The 24,326-nt window shown below is 34.8% G+C and overlaps 1 protein-coding gene across 1 annotated transcript in view; it reads right to left on the bottom strand.

Moving 5' to 3' along the window:
- Positions 1–24,326, bottom strand: part of RYR2 (ryanodine receptor 2) — a 6,224,161-nt gene that overhangs the window by 3,619,423 nt on the left and 2,580,412 nt on the right. The window contains exon 20 of the mRNA XM_044059048.1: positions 22,623–22,864. Coding sequence (XP_043914983.1) covers positions 22,623–22,864 — 242 coding nt within the window. The remainder of the gene's footprint in view (positions 1–22,622; positions 22,865–24,326) is intronic.

A 24,326-nucleotide genomic window follows, 5' to 3' on the forward strand; every position in this document is an offset into this window, starting at 1 on the left:
TGCAGGAACTATATTTAAAAAGATTAATAATAAAATAAAATGATGAGAGAAAAAAAAACATAGAACAAATCATTTGTTTTTTAGTCTCTTCTTCTTCTCTGAAGTCTTCCACGAAGTTTCAGTTGCCAGTCTCTTTAATGAAGGACTAGCCCATTCCATTTCCTCTATTTTATCCAAAATCTTATTTTTTTTGATAAACAGTAAAGCAGAGTCTAAGTCATCGAAAATTTTAGGACCATCAGGAAGGAAGATTTTAAGCTTGGCAGGAAACAGAAGGTATGCTTTAAACTGTGCTTTTTAAGCTCCCTTATTAGTGGCAGAAAAACTTTTCTTTTAGCTATTACCATGGAAGAATAGTCATTGTCAAAACGCACAGTTGTCTCATTAATCTTAACAGGAGCTTTAGCCCAAACAGATTTAAGAACCATCTCTTTATCAAAGATGATAGAAATCTAACTATAACTGATCTAGGATATTTTTGTTAGAGTTAGTATTAGCTATAGATCTATGTGCTCTTTCGATACCAAAAGAGAATGCTTCTGGTAAGTCTAAAGTTTTAGGGAGCCATGTTGTTAAAAAGAAGTAATATTGTGACCTTCAATATTTTCTGGCAGTCCAAAAATCCTAATGTTATTGCGCCTAGATCTATTTTCCAGGTCATCCAGCTTTGTTTGTAAATGTGTATTTTGTTTCAGCAGAAACTCAATGTTGATTTCCTCTTCTTGGATTCTATTTTCCATGTCATTCACAGCTTCTTCTATGCCTGTCATCTGGATCTTCTGTTGTTGCAGGTCTATATGTAACAAGTCTATTTGTTTTGTAGTTTTTTCTATGAAGGTGTCTATTTTAGTATCCATTTTATCCATCTTAGCAGTAAGTTGCTGGATTATAATTATCAGAGACTGAAGTTCTTTCTTGATGCTGGAGTCTTGAGAATTTGTCTTACTGGAACTCATTTCAGACTGATAAACTGACAGGAAAATTTCCAAAGTGATTTCTGACAGGAATATTGTTAAGATTTCCTTTCTTTTTTAGATATAGTTCAAGAACTATATAAAACAAACATATTTAGAAAGAAAATTACTTCAAAAATTAATTTTTTAAGTAATTAATTCCTGTCAGTGTAATGAAATTGGTGGAGCTGAAGAAATCTGCTGCTATCCTGTGTTCATCTTTGGCCACGCCCCCATGCATACCTTTTTCAAGTACATTAATTCATAGAAATGATCATAGGATCATACGATCATAGGAGGTCATTAGGCTATTGGCCCTGAGGCCCTTATAAGCCTAGCCAAGAGTTCAGCCCATGTTTAGACAAATCTATACACTTTTCTCACAAAAACTAACAGTAGTCCCAACTGGGTAATAATCTGCCTAACTAGTGATAAATTGGCTAACCACCGAACCTATAAAGTTGCAGCAGAAAGTGATACTTGCTGGTTCCTTCAACAACAAGAACGTTTTGATTTTAATAACATGGGCTTGTGTATAATAACACTACTGTTTTAACTTGTCATAAATGGCATACACTATATTGAACATTAAGGGGAAGCATGATGATTTTCTCATAAAAGTAAATGTGTATAACAAGTCATATAATTGATTTAACTTGACTTGTGGTGTTATAATACATCTTGACCATACATGATAAGTAAGCTGTTACCAAGGTAACTAATGTTTTATACATGACATCAAACTGACAAAGTTATTTCAGGGAAACAACAGAAGCCTGAACTAGGAATGTCACAGAATGTAACAATCACATTCTGAACAAATAGTATTAAATTGATAATAATCACTCAGTTTAACCTTTGTTGATTATACAAACTAGAATGTTGCCATTTAAATCTAAAAACTTTCATTATATGCCATAACATGGCAATTTATGAACATGGAAAGGGAACTTGTAATCAATCACAGTAAGTGAATTTGTTGTTTTAAACCTATAATTTAACTCATTCTATAATAAGAAATGATAGATATGAAAATCCTTATGTGTAGGAAATGGAGGGAAGAGGGATGCACTGATAATTAAAATGCACTAACTTTCATCAATGTTTACATAAAACAAACTTGATGCTTTAAGTAAGTTAGCAACAAACAAATGGATTACTTAAATGCTGGCAAAAAATGAAATATAACTTCTGATGGATCAATGTAATTTCGCCGAAAATTAATGACATAGGGTCCAAATCACCAAAAATAGTGTTGACAGTGTATATGCCCTTTTTCCCAAATGTAGTGCGATCTCAGAGTGAGAATATTAATGTAGGGGGGTTGTGGGGGGTGTAGCCCCCCCCCCACCTAGTACAGTTTAATATTGTCTGGTATTGTTTTATATTGTCCAGTTCCTATTAAAAGGGTAGTTTATAACCTGAGTAGGTGGGGGCTACGCCCCCCAAAACGCACTACATTAATATTCTCACTCAAAGATCGCACTGCAGTGGGGGAAAAGGGCATATACACTGTCAGTACTATTTTTGTCTAAATGGGTTTTCGGCGATTTGTACCCTATGTCAGAACTTTTCGACGAAATGTCATAGACCCCTTCTGATATATCTAGTAAAATACATTAGGTATAAATATTATTACCATATATTTCTATTAAGTAATAAGTTTTGAAAGACTTCATCAATAAGGGTGAATGCAAACTCTACACAGAAGGCGCTCCCGCCAAGAATCAAACAGGAGAACCTCTTGCTGTGAGGCGACAATGCTAAACACTGTAACTGTGTGCTATAATCTTTTACTGAGGTTTTATATATGATAATCCTACATTACTATGATTGAATTGCTTGTTGTCTATCTTTGATGTAAATATTAATTGCTTATACAATAAGTAGACATTTATATTGTATTAGAATTCTGTCTAATCTACAATAGTACTATATCTGTTCACAATAATATAAATATTGCTTATTCCTATTACAAATATTCTCCATTTGATAATTCAGTTTATGGAGATCAGATGTTCTGGATTGTCAAGGTATGAGTGATAATCTAATGGAAGTAGGTTTATCCATCAGATTAGGAATGATTTTAATTCCATGGCTGGTGCGGATATTAGTTTTGTTAGCATTTATTAGTTTAAATTTGTTATTTCACAAAACCATTTTAGTATGCCTGACCAAAACATTACTTTATTGGTAAACACTCAAAGTATAAAACTGACAATTTCCTTTAAAAGCTCAAACATATACTTTATAGTTATCAGAGGAAAATGTTTAATAGTCACAATAAAACAAAAAATACATAATCTAAACAACCTATGATAGATTTAACTTAATTATCTTTAAATACCAATGGCTTAAACAATCCTAGCAAGAGATCAAATCTATTGAAATATTTAAAACTGAACAAAGCACAAACTGTCTTTCTTCAAGAAACTCATTTCAAAACAAATGACAATTACAAATGGAATCCTAAGAAATATATGATATTGGCACAATCCACTTATATAGACAAAAACAAAAAGGGCAACAATTTTATGGAAAACAAATGTGATTAACTCAGAAATCATTTATAAGTATGAAGATAAAGAAGGCCTTATGGCATTAGTAATAGTTAAATATAATAACAGAATATGTACCCTAGCCAATCTATACTGGTTCCCAGGCATTGGATCAGGAACTGTTAAAAACATTTGGATTTTATTTCCAATAATTATAAAGGCAACTTAATATTAGGAGGAGATTTTAGCTGCATATTTGATATTTCTGAAACTACAAATAAAAGACCAATGCTTACATCTGCTCTATAAAATGTTTTAAACAAGTGGGAGAATCATTTCATCTTGTAGATACTTTCAAATTTAAAGAAGATAAATCTTTGTTGTTTCCCATCAAGATCACAGATTTGGTACCCAAACTAGAACAGATAAAATATTTGTTGCCCATGACTTACACTCTAAAATCACTAATTTTTCAATCAATCCCTTCCCCTTTTCAGACCACAATTCATTGATACTAAACCTTCAAAATGTGTTCAAACCATTAATCTTTAACTCCAGAATTCCAGCATATATAACTGAAATTAAAGAGTTCAAACCCTGGTTATTATCTAAATTACAGTTCTTCTTAGATATTAATTATACTACAGATATAAAATAATGATAAGGGACTCATTAAAAGCTTACATACATGGTAAAACCCTAACCTGGTAAAATCAGAGAATGGGATTCTGAATTATTAGATCTACAATCCAAACTTTTATCAGTAAAAGCTGAAAACAATCAACATCATTTGGCGATGAAAAAGAAAGTAGAAGTATTAAACAATAAATACAATGAAATTCTAACACATAAAACTAGTTTAGCTTTAGAAAAACTAAAAATTAATACCTTGGCCACTTCTCCCAAATATCTACATAATTTATCCACAAGAATAAAAATACAATCAAAAGCTAATAACATTAAAATTATCTTCCATGAAAAGAAAGGGAAAACTGTTTCAGATATAGGTAACATTCTTGGTGCCTACAGAAATCACTATATGGAACATTTCCAAAAAGAAAATATACATATCAATCAAATCTAGATGAAAAATGCTCTAATATAAAAAAAAATGAAAAATTAAAACTAGATCTGCAAGCACACATATCTTACAAAGAAATTACAAATACAATAACAGAGGGTAAAAATAATAAAGCTCCAGGGATAGATTGAATAATTATGGAAATATATAAACTTTTTCCTTCAAATATACTATCCCTCTTCCATAAAACTCTATTAGAAATTCAGTCACATTCTTTAATACCACCCTCTTGGAGATATTCCTTAACCACAACAATCCTAAAGGAAAACAAATCCCCAGACCTCTGTACCTCATATAGACCTATATCATTATTAAATAATGACTATAAGATATGTATGACAATATTAACTAACAGAATGAAAATACCACTAAGACAATAAATAATGATCAAACTGGATTTATATATCATTGACACACACATGACAATATTAAAAGGATAATTTCTCGTATAGATTATGTTAATAAAGAAAATAAAGAAGCAGTCATAACTGGCTTAGATATAGAGAAAGCCTTTGATTCCCTAAATTGGGACTGTTTATTCAAAATGCTGGTGTTATTTGAATTTCCTCCTTCCTTTGTTCATCTACTAAAGAATATATATATATATATAGATATATATATATATATATATATATATATATATATATATATATATATATATAGCACAAAACCCCAAACGGGAAGGAGCAAAAATCAGTTGAAACCAAGTTGAAGAAAAAAAAAGAACAGTTCTGGTGGTTGAACCACAAACTCCACAGTTGGAAATCAGCAGCATAAATATCTTGTTAAAGATACCACGATGTAAACCAACTATTAAATAAAAACTGTTAATAGAAAAAATGAGCGCTTTCACGGTCATAAATACCGCTTCATCAGATACATTTAAAACAATGCATATAACATGTATATATAACATTCCGCCTATTGGATACACAGTTAATTGGCTTAGAAACATTCAAACGAGACCAATCACTTGTAAGATATACCTTAATGATGTGTTAAACCTACCTACGGAACGGACGAAATGCATCAAAGGTAAATTTCAACTCTATAGGGCATACGACACATAGCCCAGTGTTCCACCAAAAGTTACAACACTACGCTGTGTCACCGCCCACTCAAACAGCATGCACATCAAAGGCACAACACAATATCAAAGCATAATAGTGAGCCAAAGACTGCTCATGAGAGTCTAACACCAAGTCTGTTTAACAAACAGGTTAAAACTTCATTTTAATGCGCTAATGCCTGTTAGAAGCAAATGCTAATACATGGGTATCATGCCTGTAATGAACGTGCCCATAAGGACCATATACAGGGGCATCCATCGCAAATTGCATATTTATGAAAATAATGAAATGAAAAAAGTAAAACAGTTGAGCAATAATGATCACTGTATAAAACTGTTTACACAACTGATGACCACAAATACTTATCAACTACATTGTATGTAAAATCCAATACCAGGCTGTGAATATAAAATAGAATCACTAACCAAACATTATCTATATTAACCATGTTGATGTTGTAACATGACCATTATAAAGGACAATCTTAATAGTTGGTTTATATCGTGGTATCTTTAACAAGATATTTATGCTGCTGATTTCCAATTGTGGAGTTTGTGCTTCAACCACCAGAACTGTTCTTTTTTTTCTTCAACTTGGTTTCACCGGATCCTATGTTGAGTGATTTTCAATGGAACAGTTTGTATTTTAGTAATTCATCGGACATTTACGCTGATAGTATACAGCTGTGGAGTTTGCGTTCCAATTATTAGAACTCATTTTTTGGGTTTTACTGGACTCTATGCTGAGTGACTCTCAGCGGCACAGTTTGCATCTTTGGGCTAATTGAACTGATTTTTGCTCCTTCCCGTTTGGGGTTTTGTGCTATATCTCTTCGGGATTTTTGTCTTGCGATATATATATATATATATATATATATATATATATATATATATATATATATATATTTATACATATACAAATAATTTAGCATATGTTAAGCTAGGTCCTTTCACCTCTGAATCTATACATATAACAAAGGGTACTAAACAAAGATGTCCCATGTCACCGATTCTATTTGCTTTGGCTATAGAAATATTGCCAAAGTTAATACGTAACAATACAAAAATGAACGGAGTAGATGTTTATAAACAATACAATTCTAAAGTAATGCTCTTTGCTGATGACATACTATTAACATTATCCAATACAAAAGAGACATTACAAGAATTAGATATTTTAATTGACACATTTTCAGGACTCCATTTCAATAAATCAAAATCAAAACTTTTATTTTTAGAAACATATATAAAAGCATCAATATCTATTGGATGTCCAAATTATTCTGCAAATTGGAAAGAATTACTAACTGTAATATCAATAAATTAATTTGATTTACAAAAAAATCAAATAACAGATAAAAACAATTTGCCATGGCACATATGTATTAGTATGCAATATAACATAACTAAGCCCACTAAAACTCGTATGATTAAGTACTGCATTGACTCAGTTAAGAAAATTATTAATGCAAATATAGATTTAAAAATCTGGTTTGATCTTTTAACACCATTCATAGTTACAAAGAGCTATCCACATAAAATATACAGAGAAATAATTAATTCCTGGGAACAGAAAGGATTTGTTTGTTGGTTTTAATGTATCAAGGAACTAAAAGTTCTGGATATGCAAACAAGAGAAACAACATAAAAAATTGCACAACAAGATTGGCTAACTATGCAAAGCATTCTAACATATCTGTAAGATTTATGCAGAATAATTAGTAATTCTTCATTTAAAGAAATACCTAAACTTATGAAATACCTATATGAAATCATATATAATGATTATGACATGGGAAATTGTATTTCAAAATTTTACAAGATATTGATAAATTATAAAACAATACCCAAATCTTTGTATTGGAATTATATAAAAAAAGGACACTAATTACAGCTAACTGAAGAAATTAAATCAAATATTTGATTATCAATAAAACATACATCCTTTACACAATACTGGAAAGTTTTTAATTGGAAATGCCTGCACAGAGCAGTCTTAACTCCAAATAGTATTACTAAAATTAATACTTCCACAAAGGGAATATGTTGGAGGTGTGAGCAAATATACAATGCAGATTGGTATCACATTTTTTTGACTGTGTTAACATTAAGCCATTTTTGGTATAGTATTAAAAACTTTTTACAAGCTTTATTTAATGAATTGTTTAACTTATCTAAAGCTCTAGTATTATTAAATGTGTATGAAGGTCCTCATTTGAATGAGTCAAATATGTATCGAGTATGGACAATACTTGCAATCTTAAGGAAGTGTATAACAAGAAGATGGAATATAAACACAATACTGACTTTGGAAGACTTCTACAGCCTACTGAGGACCACATCATTGCTAGAAATTAAAATTAAAGAATTAAGGATTCATCCTAAGCCATTTAATAACAATCCATGGAAAAAAGTCTTATCATTAATTTACACTTTACAATAACTGAACAGATACACTCTAATAACTGGATTGTTATACCTATAAAGTAATTGTATATATTGAGCTCTGTTATAGTGTCAGGCTGATGTAAATAGTGCACATAGTTATTAAGATGTTATACACAAATACTAAGGAATTTATTCAACTGTATTTGAAAAATAAATTTTTTTTGAGGAAAGAAAGTTTTGATTTTCTGGCACCCATAGTTACCTTAAAACTTTAGAAGTTGATAAGATGCCTAATTCTTGGCTTGTATATCATAACAGCTTAGCATATTGCAAAAGTGATATAAAGATGAAATTTTTTTTATTTTTACCAAGTGACATGTTTCTCTCCTTGAGATGGAAAACACTTTGCAGTCACAATTCCTAAGCTAAAAGAACTAGAGGACATAAACAGAGTTCCAAGAGGTCCCAATGTTCATTCAGGAGTATGATCTCACATAAGGAAATAATTTCAAAATGCTTTTAGCTACAAAATGTTTGTCACATTAGCCCCTGAATAATCAGGGGCTACTTCTTTTTCAGCTTCAATTTTTTTGTTATACAGGATGTAGTTATGTCCTTAATAAACCACTTTACCAGTCACAGCCGAATGATACTTTTTTTAAAAATGACCACAACTAATATGTATCATTTGTGCAAAATAGACAATAACTTCAAATTTGACATCCATATTGCTCAAACCATTAAGAAAGTTAATAAAAAACTAGGACTTCTATATAGGAACAAACACTTTATAACTAAACAAACCAGAGCTACTATTGCAAGAACTCATCTCTTAGCCATCCTTCTCTATGCCTCTCCATCCTTACTAATCTCCACCAGAGTGATCTGAACAAAATTGAATCTTGTTATAACAAAATAGCCAAGTTTGTTACTGAAACCTCATACAAAATCCCACCACTGCTCGCCCTTAACCAACTCAATTGGCTCAAGCTACCTCAACTACTTCTGTTTAATCAACTCACAATAGTGCATAATCTCTTCTACCGTCCAGAAAAAAACCCTGCACTTCAAAATATAATTAACCCCCACATCCCTACTAGAGCCTTACAATCTAGTTCTCAGAACCTAATAAGCATTATCAGACACAGAAATGATGCTGGCAAATCTCTCTTTGCCTGCACTATTGCCAAATTCTGGAACTCACTACTTAGTCAAATAACCTCCACTACCTCCACTATTCAATTTAAGAAACTCCTGATAATCCACTTCTCAAACAATTGGCTTTGTTCATGCTACTCCCCAGGTTAATTTGCACCAATACCATGTTCAAGTATTCTACTAAAGGTCCTTTAATTCCTTTCACAGTAAAGCTTAATAATCACTGGTTATTTCTGTAACAAAATATTGAGAGTACTCATAATTTAGAAAGAAAAAAAAATTGTTTTTCTTGTGTGTTTATATTTTATATTCTATATAAACCTACCACTAGAATGCTGTATGCTGACTTTACTGCAGGAATTGTTAATCTATACATAATTTATGTTTCTATGGAACCTATATCTCTGTATGATATTCTTGTATAATTTCTTTATGACATGCTACTGGAGCTTTTCTCCCCGGGCCTCTGCTGAAAATGGATATGTGTCCAGTTGGACTTTCCCGGTTAATAAATGTAAAATAAAATAAATAAAATAAAAATAAATTGTGTCATACATTCTGCTTAAATGGTCTGATATGTTACAGCAGAAAAACAACACAGCAAAACTAAACATATTCTCTCTGTTTCCAAAAAGAGTTATGCATTGTTTTTGGATACCTCAAGTCATATAGGTTAAAGAGAGATTTTGGAGTTCTACTCCCGATTCCAAAAGGAGAATTAGACCTTCTATGCTGCACTGCTTATAATTTTTACACTGGTGTTGAATTCCAGTCTAAAGTATAAAGAAGTATAATATATATATCATATATATATATATATATATATATATATATATATATATATATATATATATATATATATATATATATATATATATATATATATATATATATATATATATATATATATATATATATATATATATATATATATATATATATATATATATATGTCATATATATGGTTTACCATCATAATGTTGAATGCTAAATGGTTGAAACTGAATTGGTTGAACACATTATATTGAATGATCAAAATGTTAAGATAAAATTAGTCTAAACTCATAATGTCGAAATTACTGAATTTGCCCATTTCTGCACTGTAGTGCGATCTTGGAGTTGATATATTTAAGTAGGGGGATGAGGGCACACCCCCCTACATGGGGGGGTGCAGGGGGGCATAGCCCCCCCTCGCAAAATAGTAGAGTTGTTCTCATTGCTTTTTCAACTTAATAATTGTAGACATTTTGATAATTCAATGTTTTGGGTTGGGATGTTATTTTTCGACCAAATGACTATTAGACATTATGTCATTCAACATTATGATGGTAAACCTATATATATATATATATATATATATATATATATATATATATATATATATATATATAAATAATAAAGATGTAATGGAGTTGTACATGAATATAAAAGGTCCTCTTTGCTCTACAGTGCAAAATGCCTGCAGTGTCAGTCTTGACTTGCATGTGGAGCTGTACTGATGTAAGCACAAAGAAAAGTTATGTAAGTAAACTTACCATAACACTAGATGTTTGAATGATCACCACTGCAGTAGCCTAAGCTATATGGGTTATATGCTGCATAAGATGTAACAGCTGGCCATACTCCAGAGCTTCAGGGCAACTTCCACACACCCAAACCATAACGCAGCTCAAGCTGAGCTGACTAAAGACAGGTTTGGGTATCAAGCCCTGCAGAGCTTTCATGCTAACTGAGAGAGGGAGGCAAGGCTCTGTGAAGACATAGCTAGGAAATGAAAAATGCATGTCCACACCTTGGCATATAACCCCACCACCAAAAATGAGTGTTTACTACAGCAGTGACCATTCAAACATCTACTGTTATGGTTAAGTTTATTACAGAACTGCATTACATTCTTCATGCTGATCACTGCTGCATTAGCCTAAGCTATATGGGTAGATTACCATTGCTTAACACATTTGGGAGGTAGAAGGGCTAAGGATCCAAGTGCCCCTGGAGAATGGTCTTAGCAAAGACTGTTCTAGAAAAGGAATGTGGTTTATAGTGCGTTGTAAAACAATACAGAGAAGGCCAAGTTGCTGGTCCTTGAATAGTTCTCGAGTCCAATGTTTTCCAAAACGCCATTGAGTAAGCCAAGGTCCTGACAGAGTGTGCTTTGACCCTGCCTGGAATAGTTCTGTTGTAGTAGGATTAACAAAAGGTAACAGCCTATGATAACCATTTGGCAACAGTCTGCTTTGACACAGCTTATTCCTTCTTCTTACATTAACAAGAAATGAACAACTGATATGAAGTTTTGAAAGGGCTTGTTCTGTCAATACAGTACTTGTGTTATCTGTGGACATCCAAGATATGAAGTAGTCTTTCTCCCTTATTCTTGGGTTCAGGAAAAATAAGGAATAAAAGATACAAAACTCGGATACCACTTTATATATAAAAAGAAGGATTAGCTGTTAATGAAACCCTGTCTCCTTTGAAAATGTGAAAAGGTTGACCTACCATAGGAGCTTGCAACTCATATACCCATCTAGCAGAGGTTAGAACAATCAGTAAGTCAGCCATATCAGCTGGTCTAACTGGAGCAAGCGTTAGCCTCTGTAACACAAAATTAAGATCCCAAGGAGGAATCACCAGTTTTGCTGGAGGCTTGTTACTTAGCACCCCTTTCAAAAACATTTTCAGATGAGAATGCACTGAAAGAGGGAGACCCATGGGCAGACATGGTGAAATGGCCAACAAATGAACCTTGAGGAGGAAGACAGACCACAAAATAGTAGCACACAAATATTATGAAACCACAGAAGCAATAGCCCTTAATGGGCATTTTAATGTTTTGTTGGCACCAACTAGAAAACATTTTCTATTAACTTTTATATGATTTTCTACTACCAGACTTTCTTGCCTTCATTCATATCTGCTGCACATCCTCAGAAAACAGGTGCTTAAAAGGTATCACGACGTTATCATCCAGGCAGTCAGTTGTAATTGTTTGGGGTCAGGATGTATCAAACACCTCAGTTCCTTTGTGAATAAATCCACTCTGTGAGGAAGTTTGTGGTAATTGCCAAAGGGCAGTTCCAAAAAACAAGCAACCACTGTTGCCTGGACCAGAAGGAAGTCAACACAATGATTTTTGGGGATTCCTTCTAAATCTTCAAAAGTACCTTGGATATCACTGGAAAAGGTGGAAAGACATACAGGAACATTCCTGTCCAAGGAAAAGAAAAGGCACCCATCTTCCAGGCCTTCATGCACAGAGCCCTGGAACTGAATTTTGCCAGTTAAGGGAGGAGGCAAAAAGATCTACCTGAGGACCTCCCCAAAGATGGATCAAATCTTGGAAGACTCTCGATCTAGTTTCCATTCATGAGGGTCTGCACTTGTCTTGCTCAGCATGCTTGTCACACAGTTTTGCTCTGACAGCATGTAAGATGCCCAAAGAGTGAGATTATCCTGTAAAACTATATCCCATGCTAGCATGACTAGTGTGCAAAGTGGATAAGATATGGTTCTTCCTTGCTTGTTTATTTATCACATCACTGTGGTAAAGTCTGTAACTACTTCAGGAAGTTCTGGGACCACAGATGATTCAGAGAGCTGGCAGCCTTTATAAGCACTATCATCCCTTTTATATTTATGTGCTCTTGTCTGTGTTTCTTGTCTCAGAGACCCTGCACTTTTATCCCCTCTTGACACTGTTTCCCAAACAAAGTCTGTGATGTTTGTTGATACTAACTGCTTTAGAGTAGGAGGGGAGAAGGGGAGACCTTGGTTCAGGGATATTTGATGTCTCCAATACAATGCAATGGAAGAAACATGGCAAAGGTATAAATAAAACAGCTTTAATTCGGTAAGCGCTTTCACACCTTGCTTCATCAGACCATCTTCTATAAGTATTAGGCAACCATATATACCTTAACGTATTAGTATACATCATCTACAATCAATTATTCAATTAAAGCAATAAATCCTTAAAGGAATATCTAACACACAAGCAAAATCTCTACCAAACCTAAAATCATATAAATAAATATAATACCCTAAGTTAATGTAAAGGGTGTGCTTTCAAATGAGGTTTGAGTGAAATTAACAATCCATCTAAGTTCAGGTTCTGTAATATTCTAAAATCTTTCATATGTAAGCCCTCATTCAAACATTCAATGACCGTAAATGTAAAAGTATGAGTATTTCCTAACTGAACAATATGTTTTGCAAGTGCACTTCTTTCAATATCATTACTCCTAATAGCAGTGAGATGTACCCTGATCTTTTCACGCAAAGAGCGATTCATTTTACCCACATAAAACTAAGTACATTGGCCACACACAGCTAGAAAAATCACATTCCAAGTGGAACAAGTAGTTGTAACATTAAATGTAAACAACTTATGCATTGATGGATGCTTACAATAGTTAACAGTATTTTTATCACACAACAAATATTACATCCTCTATATGGATTCATTCCCTTATTAACAGGCTTTACATTTTCTTTATTATCTTTATAACATGAAAGTCTCTTCAAATTTTTATTATTCCTATAATGAAATCCAGGGAATTCCCCCACTACCTTAAATGTCTGTTCATCAGAAATTAATATAAAGTCTGAGGAAGCCAACATGGTGAAAGCACTAACTTTTGTTCAATAAAAGTGTTTTATGGTCCATGAAGGAACTGTTTATTCAAGACGTTTCATTTTACGTATCTGATACTTATATAAAAGGGAACAGCTGCTGTGTATGATTCTGGTGGATGCTTTTATCGTTTTTTCGTTTTTATATTAATATAAAGCCATTCTTTTTAATAATTTGACAAACTCCTTGTATATCATGAGAGTATTGAAGTCCTATTGAAGGAACAAATTCCTGAGATAGATTTTCAGAAGCTGAAGATGCTTCGAATTTAGAAAAATAGGGTGTAGCTTTACATTTTCTATGATGCGCTGCTTCAGTAACCATTTTATCAGCTTCTGTCTCATTATACTTACAGTCTAATAAACTATTGCAAAATTGTTCAACATCTTACATAAACCTAGCATCATCATTATTAAGCCTTGAAATTCACATGGCCGAATCTGTCAAAATATTTCTAAAATTATATGAGGGATGCATACTAGCCCTTCTTAAAATACTGTTCTTTTTACAATCTTTCTTATATATACTGTTAGTAAAAGTACCATTCACAACTTTATATAACTTAACATCCCAAAAATCTAATTCCTCCTGTGAATAATTATAAGTAAATGGAATGCAAAACTGAAGGCACATGGGATGAAAATGAGTACAGATAAGACAGTGGTAAAAGTACCAATATGGGGAAATCGGAAGAAGCTGAGAATTGAGATAGAAGGGAATATAGTGGAACAGATTAATAGCTTTATATATCTAGGAGGGGTGGTTGAGGAGAAGGGAAGTCTGAATGAAGAGGTCAATGCTAGAATCAGAGGGAATACAGCCACCTGGCACAGAGCGTCAAGTGCACTGTATGACAGAAGAATACCAAAGAAGCTGAAAAGTAAGGTGTGCAAAACAGTGTTGCAACTAGTACTACTGTACAGTATGGAAACGTGGGCAGTAAAAGCAGAACAGCTGAACAAGCTAGATGTGTTGGAGATGAAGTGCCTGAGGTAGGTAGTAGGATGCACAGTGTGGGATAGACAAAGAAATGAGAACATAATAGCAGAAGCCAATTGCAGAAAAGGTCAAAGAGAATAGATTATGGTGGTTCAAGCATGTGCAAAAGAGCCATCTCTGGTGAAGAAGGTTTGGGAAAGACAGGAAGAAGGCAAGAGGAAACAAGAGCTTCCCGCAAACAGGTGGATGGACTGTGTGAAAGAAGACCTGCAGCAATCAGACATGGGTGTTGAAGAAGGCAGGAATGTGACACTGAATAGAGAGAGATGGCAACAGTTGGCTCAGCACCTCAACCACATGCAGAAAAATAGGAAAAAGCTTACAGTGTCTTGTAAAGGTATTCAGTGCTGCCCATGTAACCACTACATAGCTATCCAAAGATGAATCTTTAAAGAATGTCTGGAGCTGCAACAGTGGCCCTGAGAGAATGAGTCCCAGATTTGATCAGTAAGGCTCACTTGAGCTTTTTTTAACAAAATTTAATGCAGTTTGTAAGCCATTATAAGACAGATTTTGCTTTGTTACACTGGGTCTTACATTCCTGATGAAAAAGAAACAAGTAGCTGAGAAACATTTCTGACTGCTTTAATTCTGCCCACATAAAATCTGAGCTGCCTATAGACATGCATGCAGTGCAACAGATTGTTGTGTCTTTCGGCTTTTCCCGGTTAGGGGTCGCCACAGCGGAACTCCGGTCCGCTAATGATTGGCAGTAGGTTTTTACATGATGAGTTGCCAGCTCTGATTCACAACCTTCAAAGAAGGTACGCCCATTCACGCATGTCTCCACACAGAAGAAGCTCTAGCTGAGAATCGAACAGGACAACGTCTTACTGTGAGGTGACAATGCTATTGCAGCACCACCACTGCAGTCATGCAGTGCAACAGATATTCTTCTTTATTTGTATAGTTTAGAAAAAATAATGGAAGAATGATAGTACAAACTCTGGCATAAAGGAAATGTATTCATTCTCATGGTCACTGTCTGTCCTTGTAGAACTAAAGGTATAGAGGACTGTAGTTTTGGAAAATCCCCTAGTAGAAACAAAAGCCATCAGGAAGAGAGACAGACTTTAAAAAATAAATCTGAGATCAGCAGTAGCAGCAGGTTAAAAAGGGCGCTGTGTTAAATCTTGTTTCAAGGTACGGATCATATCAGAGAACAGGGGATTTAACTAGTGCATGGAGAAGAAAAGTGCCTCTGAGAAATAGTTTTGCATACCTTTAAAGGATGTCAGGGATGAGGAAATAGCTCCTCGATGGAAATCTGAAATGGCTGAAACATGAATTTTTACTGATGATTAACTCAAATCAGAGTCAAAAATATTCCATAATAGATGAAAGAAGAGCTGTAAAGAGATCTGTACTATTCAAAAAGATTGTTCTGATTTCTAGAACAGTGAAGTGCAAGATGGTCTCTGTCGGTGTCCATATTCATTGGACAGTCTGCTATTGACAATGCCCTTGGGCCCTAAAGGTGAAACACCTGTGGTGGCCATCATAGGGAAAGGGTTTTGGAAGGGTTTGTCAACATAACTCAAGAATCCACCACCTTAAGTAATTTATAGACTTCCTAGAGATTCTTCTGGGGAAGCCTATAGAATACAGTAATTGATCCTGCTGTACCCTGAGTGTCCACTGTAATACTCTCAAGCAAAATTGTGCACTGGGAACCATGTCATGGCTGATGTCATAAGTCCTAGTATTCTGAAGAAAAGTGAAGTCTGGTGCACAGCATGAATACATAAATACATACAAATATTTCAAGCATGGGCATAAACGTCCTTCTAGCTTGCCAATATACCAAAACACTTGTTCCCATAATAAGTGTCCAGGCTGTTCTTAAAAATATCTAAACTAGTGCTTACTTTAATGTAATTTGCTAGTCTGTTCTATGCATCAGCTACTCTGTCAGAGAACCAGTTAGTGCACTTCTCATTCCTATAGACTCTTCTACATAGGTTGTCTGATGATTCCCTAGTACTTTTTGATAACCCCAAACATTCCCAGAAGTAGTTGTCTCTAAATGCTCTATAAACCTGAATAAGATCTCCTCTTAGATATCTGTAAGAGACACTGTACAAGTTCAGATATTTTAGTCTTTCGTAATAACTTAGATTTTCACATCCATGGATGCCCTTGGTATATTTCTGTTGTACTTTTTCCAGTTTACTCATACTTGTTTTCTTATAGGGTTTCCATATTGTTATTCCATACTCAAGTTTGGGTCTAATGTAACTAACAAACAATTACTTCATTATTTTTAATTTTCTAGACTTTAGAAATCTTTTTATATGACCTATAGTTCTATAACTATCATTAACCAATTGGTTGATATAATTAGAAAAACTCATAGCTGAATCTACCCGTATACACAGGTCCTTGAATGAGTCTACAGTTTCAATCACTGTGTGGTGTATTAAATATTCACTTTTCAGTTTATGTCGCACAAATCTCTCAGCATATTATTCTCCTGTGACCAAATGGTCAATTTAGTCAAGTTATTTTGCAGACTTGCCTTATCTGTAACACATGTAATCAGTTTACTCAATTTCAGGTCATTGGCATATAGATTGTAGAACACCTCAGATGATAAAGTTAGGTCTGAAAGATACAATCTAAACAAGGAAGGGCCTAGTACAGAGCCCTGTGGGATACCCTGACTGTAACCAAGGATTTCATCTGTCCAGTTGCTGTATGATACTTGCCATATCCTATTTGTAAGCCATGCAGCTATCCATCTTATGACGAGTACATCAATACCTAGTTGTACTAATTTATTGATCAGTGTTTTGTGTATGACCCTGTCAAATGCTGAAGTTAAGTCTATATAAATTACATCACAGCACAATTTTTCATTCATAGCTGTTATTATATTGTTATAGAACATCATGTTACAGGTAGTAATAAATCTATTTTCAACATATGCATGCTGATATAGGGTTTCTAGTCACAACCTATCCAGTCCTGACAATAACTTATCCAATATTACCTTCTCCACTAATTTTCCACAACATGAATTCTGGGCCTGTTCTACTCCCCTTTCCCTTAAAGACAGGTTTAATAAGTGCATGTCTCCAATCTTGAGGAATCTCCCCATATTTATTTCTTTTGTGTGTCTTTACTCCTTCTACATCTTATGTATCTATAAAAAGGCTTCCTATTATGCTCAATATCTTTATATAAATTTTCTTGATCTTGTCTCACACTATGCTTAATCTGTTTGACCAGCTTATTTCGGTTTTCAAAGTTGTAGTTTGACATCTCTTCCATTTTTTAATATTTTTTTTGTCTCTAACCTTAATCAGATATATGGTTCTTATGGAAATATATCCCTCTGATGTTGTATGCCTAGATCCTTATGTTAAACATTTTTTTGACTTTTTGAACTCAAACAATTTTTTTTTTCAAAACTTTCCACATTCCATCTACAGTTTTTCCACTGAACACCTCACTCCAGTTAGTTTTACATATGAATGTTCATAGACAGCTCATATTTTATGTGGACATTATCTGGGGCTTTGCAATGTTCACTATTATCCCTAAAGACTGGATGAGCTAAGATATAGTCTCTAGATGTCTTTAGATTATCCACTGTAAGGGTCGCCAGGCACCATTCATCCAGATACAAGAAGACCCTACTCCTTTGCGGACTGAGATACACCACAGCAACTGCCATGCATTTGCTGAATACCCTGGCTACTAAGATGAGGCCAAATGGAAGAGATGAAATCTGAAAATGACTGTTTCCAATGCAGAAGTGAAGAAACCTCCCTGACCTCTTATCTATTTTGACATGCATCCTGGAGGTAGAATAGCTCTAGATATAGTATAATGAGACATCAACTAGAAAACCCTTTTCTATTTGCTAATAAATTATTTCCTTGTAGCAGGTTTCTTTGCCTCCTTTTATACCTGCTGTACATCCTCAGAAAATAAGTAAAATGTACTAAAACTGTATAATCCAAGTAGTTAACTGAAGTTGTTTCAAGCTGAATTGTATAAAACAAACTGTCTTGTGTGAGTAGGGCCAGTCTGTAAAAAGTTTGTGGTAATTTCCCTTGGCAATTTCCAAAAGAAGAGAGAACCACTATTGCCTGGGCTACAAGGGAGTCACTACAATGATCTTCAAAAGTCCTTCTAAATCTTCAGGATGACCCTGGATATCAGTGGAAAGGCATCTAGGAATATTCTCAAAGGAAATGAAAATGCATCTGATTTCAACAACTGCTTGCAAGGAGTCCTACAGCAGGATTCTGCCAGCTGTTTGCTCCGAACATAGATGAACAGATATATCTGACGTGTTTCCCACTGCTGGATCAAATCCTGGACGATTCCCTGCTTCAGTTGTATTTTTTTGCAACTAAAGGTAGGCAAGATCAGACAAGTCTTCATCTTGGTAGGCACTAGTAAAATGAGTATCCATCCATTACATTCCAAAGCTATGTCACCAGTGCATTACTCAACTAGCATTACATCTCACTGAACATCGACTATATCTGTATGAGTCTGACATATCTGTGGGAGCCTACAGCCTGTCTGAGACCTTTATAACATGCTGGATATGTTTGCGAGCCTGTGGAAAAACAGCCGCTTCACACATGGTGTAGTTCACATCACATGGGGAAAACCTGGGAGGGGCATGGGATAATGGGCCAACCATAAGTCTGATGCACCTGTTGTTACAGAATGTACTGGAGCTGTCAAGGAGGAGAACAATGACTTCTGCAGCTGCAGTATAACACTGAATCACACAGTGCTGCCCATTTAAAGAATCAAACTCAGCCACAATGTTCTGTCAGCTGTTGTAGCAACTGAGCCTGAACTTAACTTCTTTCATGATTTCTACTGAACACTCCTCCACCTAGGACTATTACCGCTTCATAAATGGTCCTTCTTAGATATGTCCTTGTCAGCACATATCTAACATCATATATTTTCAGTACTAAAAGGTCCCTCCTGTACTGCATATTGTTTATACAGCCGGGCATTAATGGAAATGATCACTCACTGCCCAGCTCTGTAGACATAGTCATCCGATCACAGTACAACTGTTATGGTTGCTGCTTTTTGTTCTGTTATTCCAGTCTCATTCCCATGAGATTTCTGAAGCTTCACCTGAAGATTAGGACATAATATGCAACACTGTTCCTTGGAAAGCACACTCCCCTTAAAATTTATTACACATTTTATAAAGTCCTCCTTGACACAAACACACCATAAAGTCATACAGAGGTCACATGGGAAAATGTAGGAGACTCCTACAGAACATCCTTATCTGCAAAGGGACAGCAACATATTTGTACCAGTTACTCAAAACAGTCCAAAAATAACTAAAGGCAAGCTTAAAGTGTGGCATTAAATAAATTTCACCAAGCTTTAAGTCCCGTATCAAGTGTTGAGCACAGTTCAGCTGAAGCTGGTCTTCTTGTTTCTCACAATTTCCTGGTTATTAAATGGTCTGATGACTATCTCTCAAACAGCATCTGTTGAGTTTTCTAAATCAGATGACAGCACTAGCACTTTTGGGAATTTGGTAATACTGTACCTGACCTCACTATGAATCCTGAAGTTATGTCACCACAGAAAGCTCATCTCAGGATATCTAACAAAAATTATTTGAAAAGGTTTTTTAGTCATGAGAAGGGGGCAACACTAAGGCCTTAGTTTTCCCCCATGACTTGACCAGTATTATTGTGTCACTGCATTACACTTGTAGACTATTTTTATATTGATTATTTGATAACTGGGGCAATGGACTGATCCTCAAGGACCCATTTTATCCAATACTCACAGAGTCCTTTCTTATGTTGAGATGGATAAAAATGATGCATGGAACACATACTGTCTTCACATCTAGTAAATCAGAAATGCAATGCATTTGTTTGATAATTACCAGCTGATAACAGGCCTATGAATCTACCAACTGATGGAACATTTCTCCCTCTGTTGTCCTTCTGGTATAGTATAATAGTATAGTCCCTACTTACAATAACACATGTACAAATATTTTTCATATATCTGATACTGCATGTTTGATTCATATAAGCACATCTAACAAAAGATAGCATGGTTATCATAGTTTCCAGTACAACCAGACATTATGAAATACTCCAGAAATCCAATATTTTGCAACCTCTGAAGGCAGGGTAAAATTCATTAAAACTGTAATTTACCCTTCCCAACCCTGCATTAAATTCTAAATCATTCTCCTGTCAGATAAAAGGCTTTTCCTGTATACTCTTAAGGACTTGCCTGCTTTTCAGTGTGCAAAGTGTAATGTTATAGGGACCCCTTTCAGCTACAAGATAAAAAAAACAGCTCTTTTGAGAATGGTATGACACTCAGTCCACCTTGCCTTTTTGTCATTTTTGCTTATAATCTTTCCACTGTATATTAAGAGTACATTGGAGGATGGAATGGCATATCCACTGCTGAGTAACTTTGTCTATAACAACTGAATCAACATTCTTCTTCCACTGATATGGAACACAGAGCTTATTTTACGGAGAAGCAGTAAGGAGCAGTCACTGTACTTAAGTGAGCATAAGCCTACAGATATCAATAACTTACTGCAATTCACGAGTCTGGGGTTATGACTTTGTGAGATCATTGACTTGGAATCAAATGTTATGTTCCATGTATTTTACAGGATGACACTATTAAATATTCAACCCATGAATTCCAACTACAATTATTCCATAAGTCAGATACCACTTTGTGAACTCTCCAAATCATGTATTTATCACTTTTTGCCTTCTTTATGTGATAACCTTCCTTTCTTTTTCAATGCTGCTGCTTCACTGTGTGATAGTATTTTTATCACACCTTCATTAAAGAAATTAGTAGGATGTGCCATAATAAGTGAAATTAGAATACACAAAATCAAAATCCATGTCAAGAAAAGTAAGGACATGAAGTTTAATTTTAGCAAGAATGTTAATTTTTGTAACATCTCCAAAAATATGAAGAAACAATAATGCTAAATGCCTTCTCTCTGACATGTTATACATAATTCTCTGCAGTGAAGAGCTAGTGGTCACAGCAACAGCAGGTCATTCACAGATCTTCAGTGTTCACGTTATTCACTGTACCTGCTGTTACAAGGCCTAGGGGCAGACTGAACAAGGTGAGGTCTTGAATGATTGAGTGTTTTTCGTTTTTTTTAACCAGCCACCTTGCAACACAGACAGATGCTTAAAGAGCAGTTGGCTGAAATGCATGAAGTCAATAAGGTTGGAGTTTGTGAATAGATATCAGCTGGGATCAATCATTTTACTTCCTGCAGCAGCAGTCTTATGTGTGTCTTACTGTATGACCTGCACCATGATAAAAAGCCTAGCATCTGCAGCATAACACCAGTGAATATCACTTAATTTATGGGAAGTGAAGCTCGGTATCTCATTTATGCCCCACAGATAAACATCTGGCACTAAATAAACTATTGAATGAGTGTGCCTCAGGTCTTGAAATAGGACAGGGGGATTCACAGCCCACCACTGACAAATGATAAAGGGACAGACATTGCTGAGTGAGTAGTGGAGATTGCACTAATTGCTATCCTCACAGCTGATCAGACATTCAAAATATTTTATGAAAAGTTCTCTACTATCAACAACAGTGGCAGAAATTAAAGGGGTGTCATTTCTTATAATTATACTTATCTACACATACGTATATATCTGATAATTGCTGTCACCACTAAAACATTTAATTTTCACAGGATGAGTAAATCATTCATCACATTAAATTGTTAGATGCGGACATATACTTGATTGGCTGTAGTAGTGTAAGGTAATAATGTAGGACTTGAATATTACTGTGTCTAAAGCAGTTGGCTTACCTGACCATAAGTGCAAGCCGTCAAATCCATAGGAGTAGAGATCGTCTCCGACACCATTGCCTCCCCATCCTTCCCCTCCGCCAGGATAAGGAGTGTAGCCATCAGTGGAAGCCCAGCCTACACGAAGATGTGTAGCTTCTGCTGTTACAAAAGGCAAAACATGATCGACTATCAGCTCATAGTACCATTTCCTGTACTGTGCAGAGCCTTCACTGATACCCAGGAAAATATTTGGTCGCATACTGAAATAAAAGTATAGAAGCAAAAGGTTAGACAAGTTAATAGTGCATAATAAACAGCAGAATTGAAGTTAACAGTGCATAATATACAACAGTATTGATGGTTTTGTGTGTGCAGTCCACTTCAAATGCTGACCTCATAAGAAAATCATATAGGCATTGCTATGAAAAGTGGCCAATAACAAAACTTCTCCATAATTTATATAGTTTAACAGCATGCCAAAGTACTTTGACATAATGCATCATCATCATCATCATCATCATCATCATCACAGGTTTGAATAAATGATGAATGTGTCATGTAGAACTGACATCTGCACTTTAAGACAGACAAAGTAGAGGAATAGTGGATGAAACTGTACAGCTGCCATTAGTACCCATGGAAATCTATGTTCATAAAACAGCAGGCCCTGCACTTCAGCCTTACATTACATGATGAGATTCAAACCTATTACTGTCAGAACCAGAATTATCTTCAGCTGTTTATGCAGGGGTCAAGAGCTTTTAACATCTAAGTATTCTTTTTGGCATGTTTTTATCACCGACCTACTCGAGTTCTTGAAGCAGATGCTGACAATTTTGCAATCGGCATTTAGCATAACAAATTCTCAACAGAAAGCTGGAAACTGGCATATAAAAAACTTCTGGTAATAAAAGAACAAGCCTCCATGCAGCATAAACCAAATGGGCATCTCACAAGCCTGTTAAGTATATAGAAACAGCAAAAGCCATTTGGCTTATCCAGAAACAGAACAACCTTGTGGTGTAACTAATGTTTACTGCAAGGTGGGACTGATAACTCTTAATACGTCTGTGTCACAGTCAGAAAAAGGCACTTAATCAGACTTCATTAGCCACACATACAGGAAGCATTATGCATTCTACCCCATTAATGGACATATGCCTTCCAAGTGTGCCAGTAGTTGTGATGCAACATAAGCTGATTTTCAGCCACAGTTTTTACACATTAGTATAAAAAGTCCCCAGTGGATAGTATACATAAGTTCTGATGTAAGCTTTATCTTACTTGTGTATAAAACATATTTACATAACAGATTGTCTCTCAGATTTCCTTGTATCTCAGTTAAACCTACATTTACCTCATTGCTAGTTTTAGCTCTCTTATGTGGGTTAAAATTGTTATAACCAGTAATTTTTAAGAAGAGTGTCTCATTTGGAAGAAGAAGAAGAAAAAGGCTGCATTTCTAGTCATTCTTACTATTAATGCTGCCTTTCATCATTTCTGGTACCCATCCTGACAAACTACAAATTGCGCAGGGGCAGCTGCTTCATGTCCTTTAAATAATGCTGACTAAAAGCTTCACGTTCTTTAAATGTACATTCTCCTTTTATGCCTGTGTGAACATCACAAAATAATGTAGAATATACTGGATTATGATTGAGTCTGTAACCATAGCCAAGTTGCAGTACAGTCTAAATTAGGAAAAAATCATTTAGCATGTTT

This window comes from Protopterus annectens, chromosome 1.part2 (genome assembly GCF_019279795.1).
Source record: "Protopterus annectens isolate FY-2018-M chromosome 1.part2, PAN1.0, whole genome shotgun sequence".
Lineage (NCBI taxonomy): Eukaryota > Metazoa > Chordata > Ceratodontiformes > Protopteridae > Protopterus > Protopterus annectens.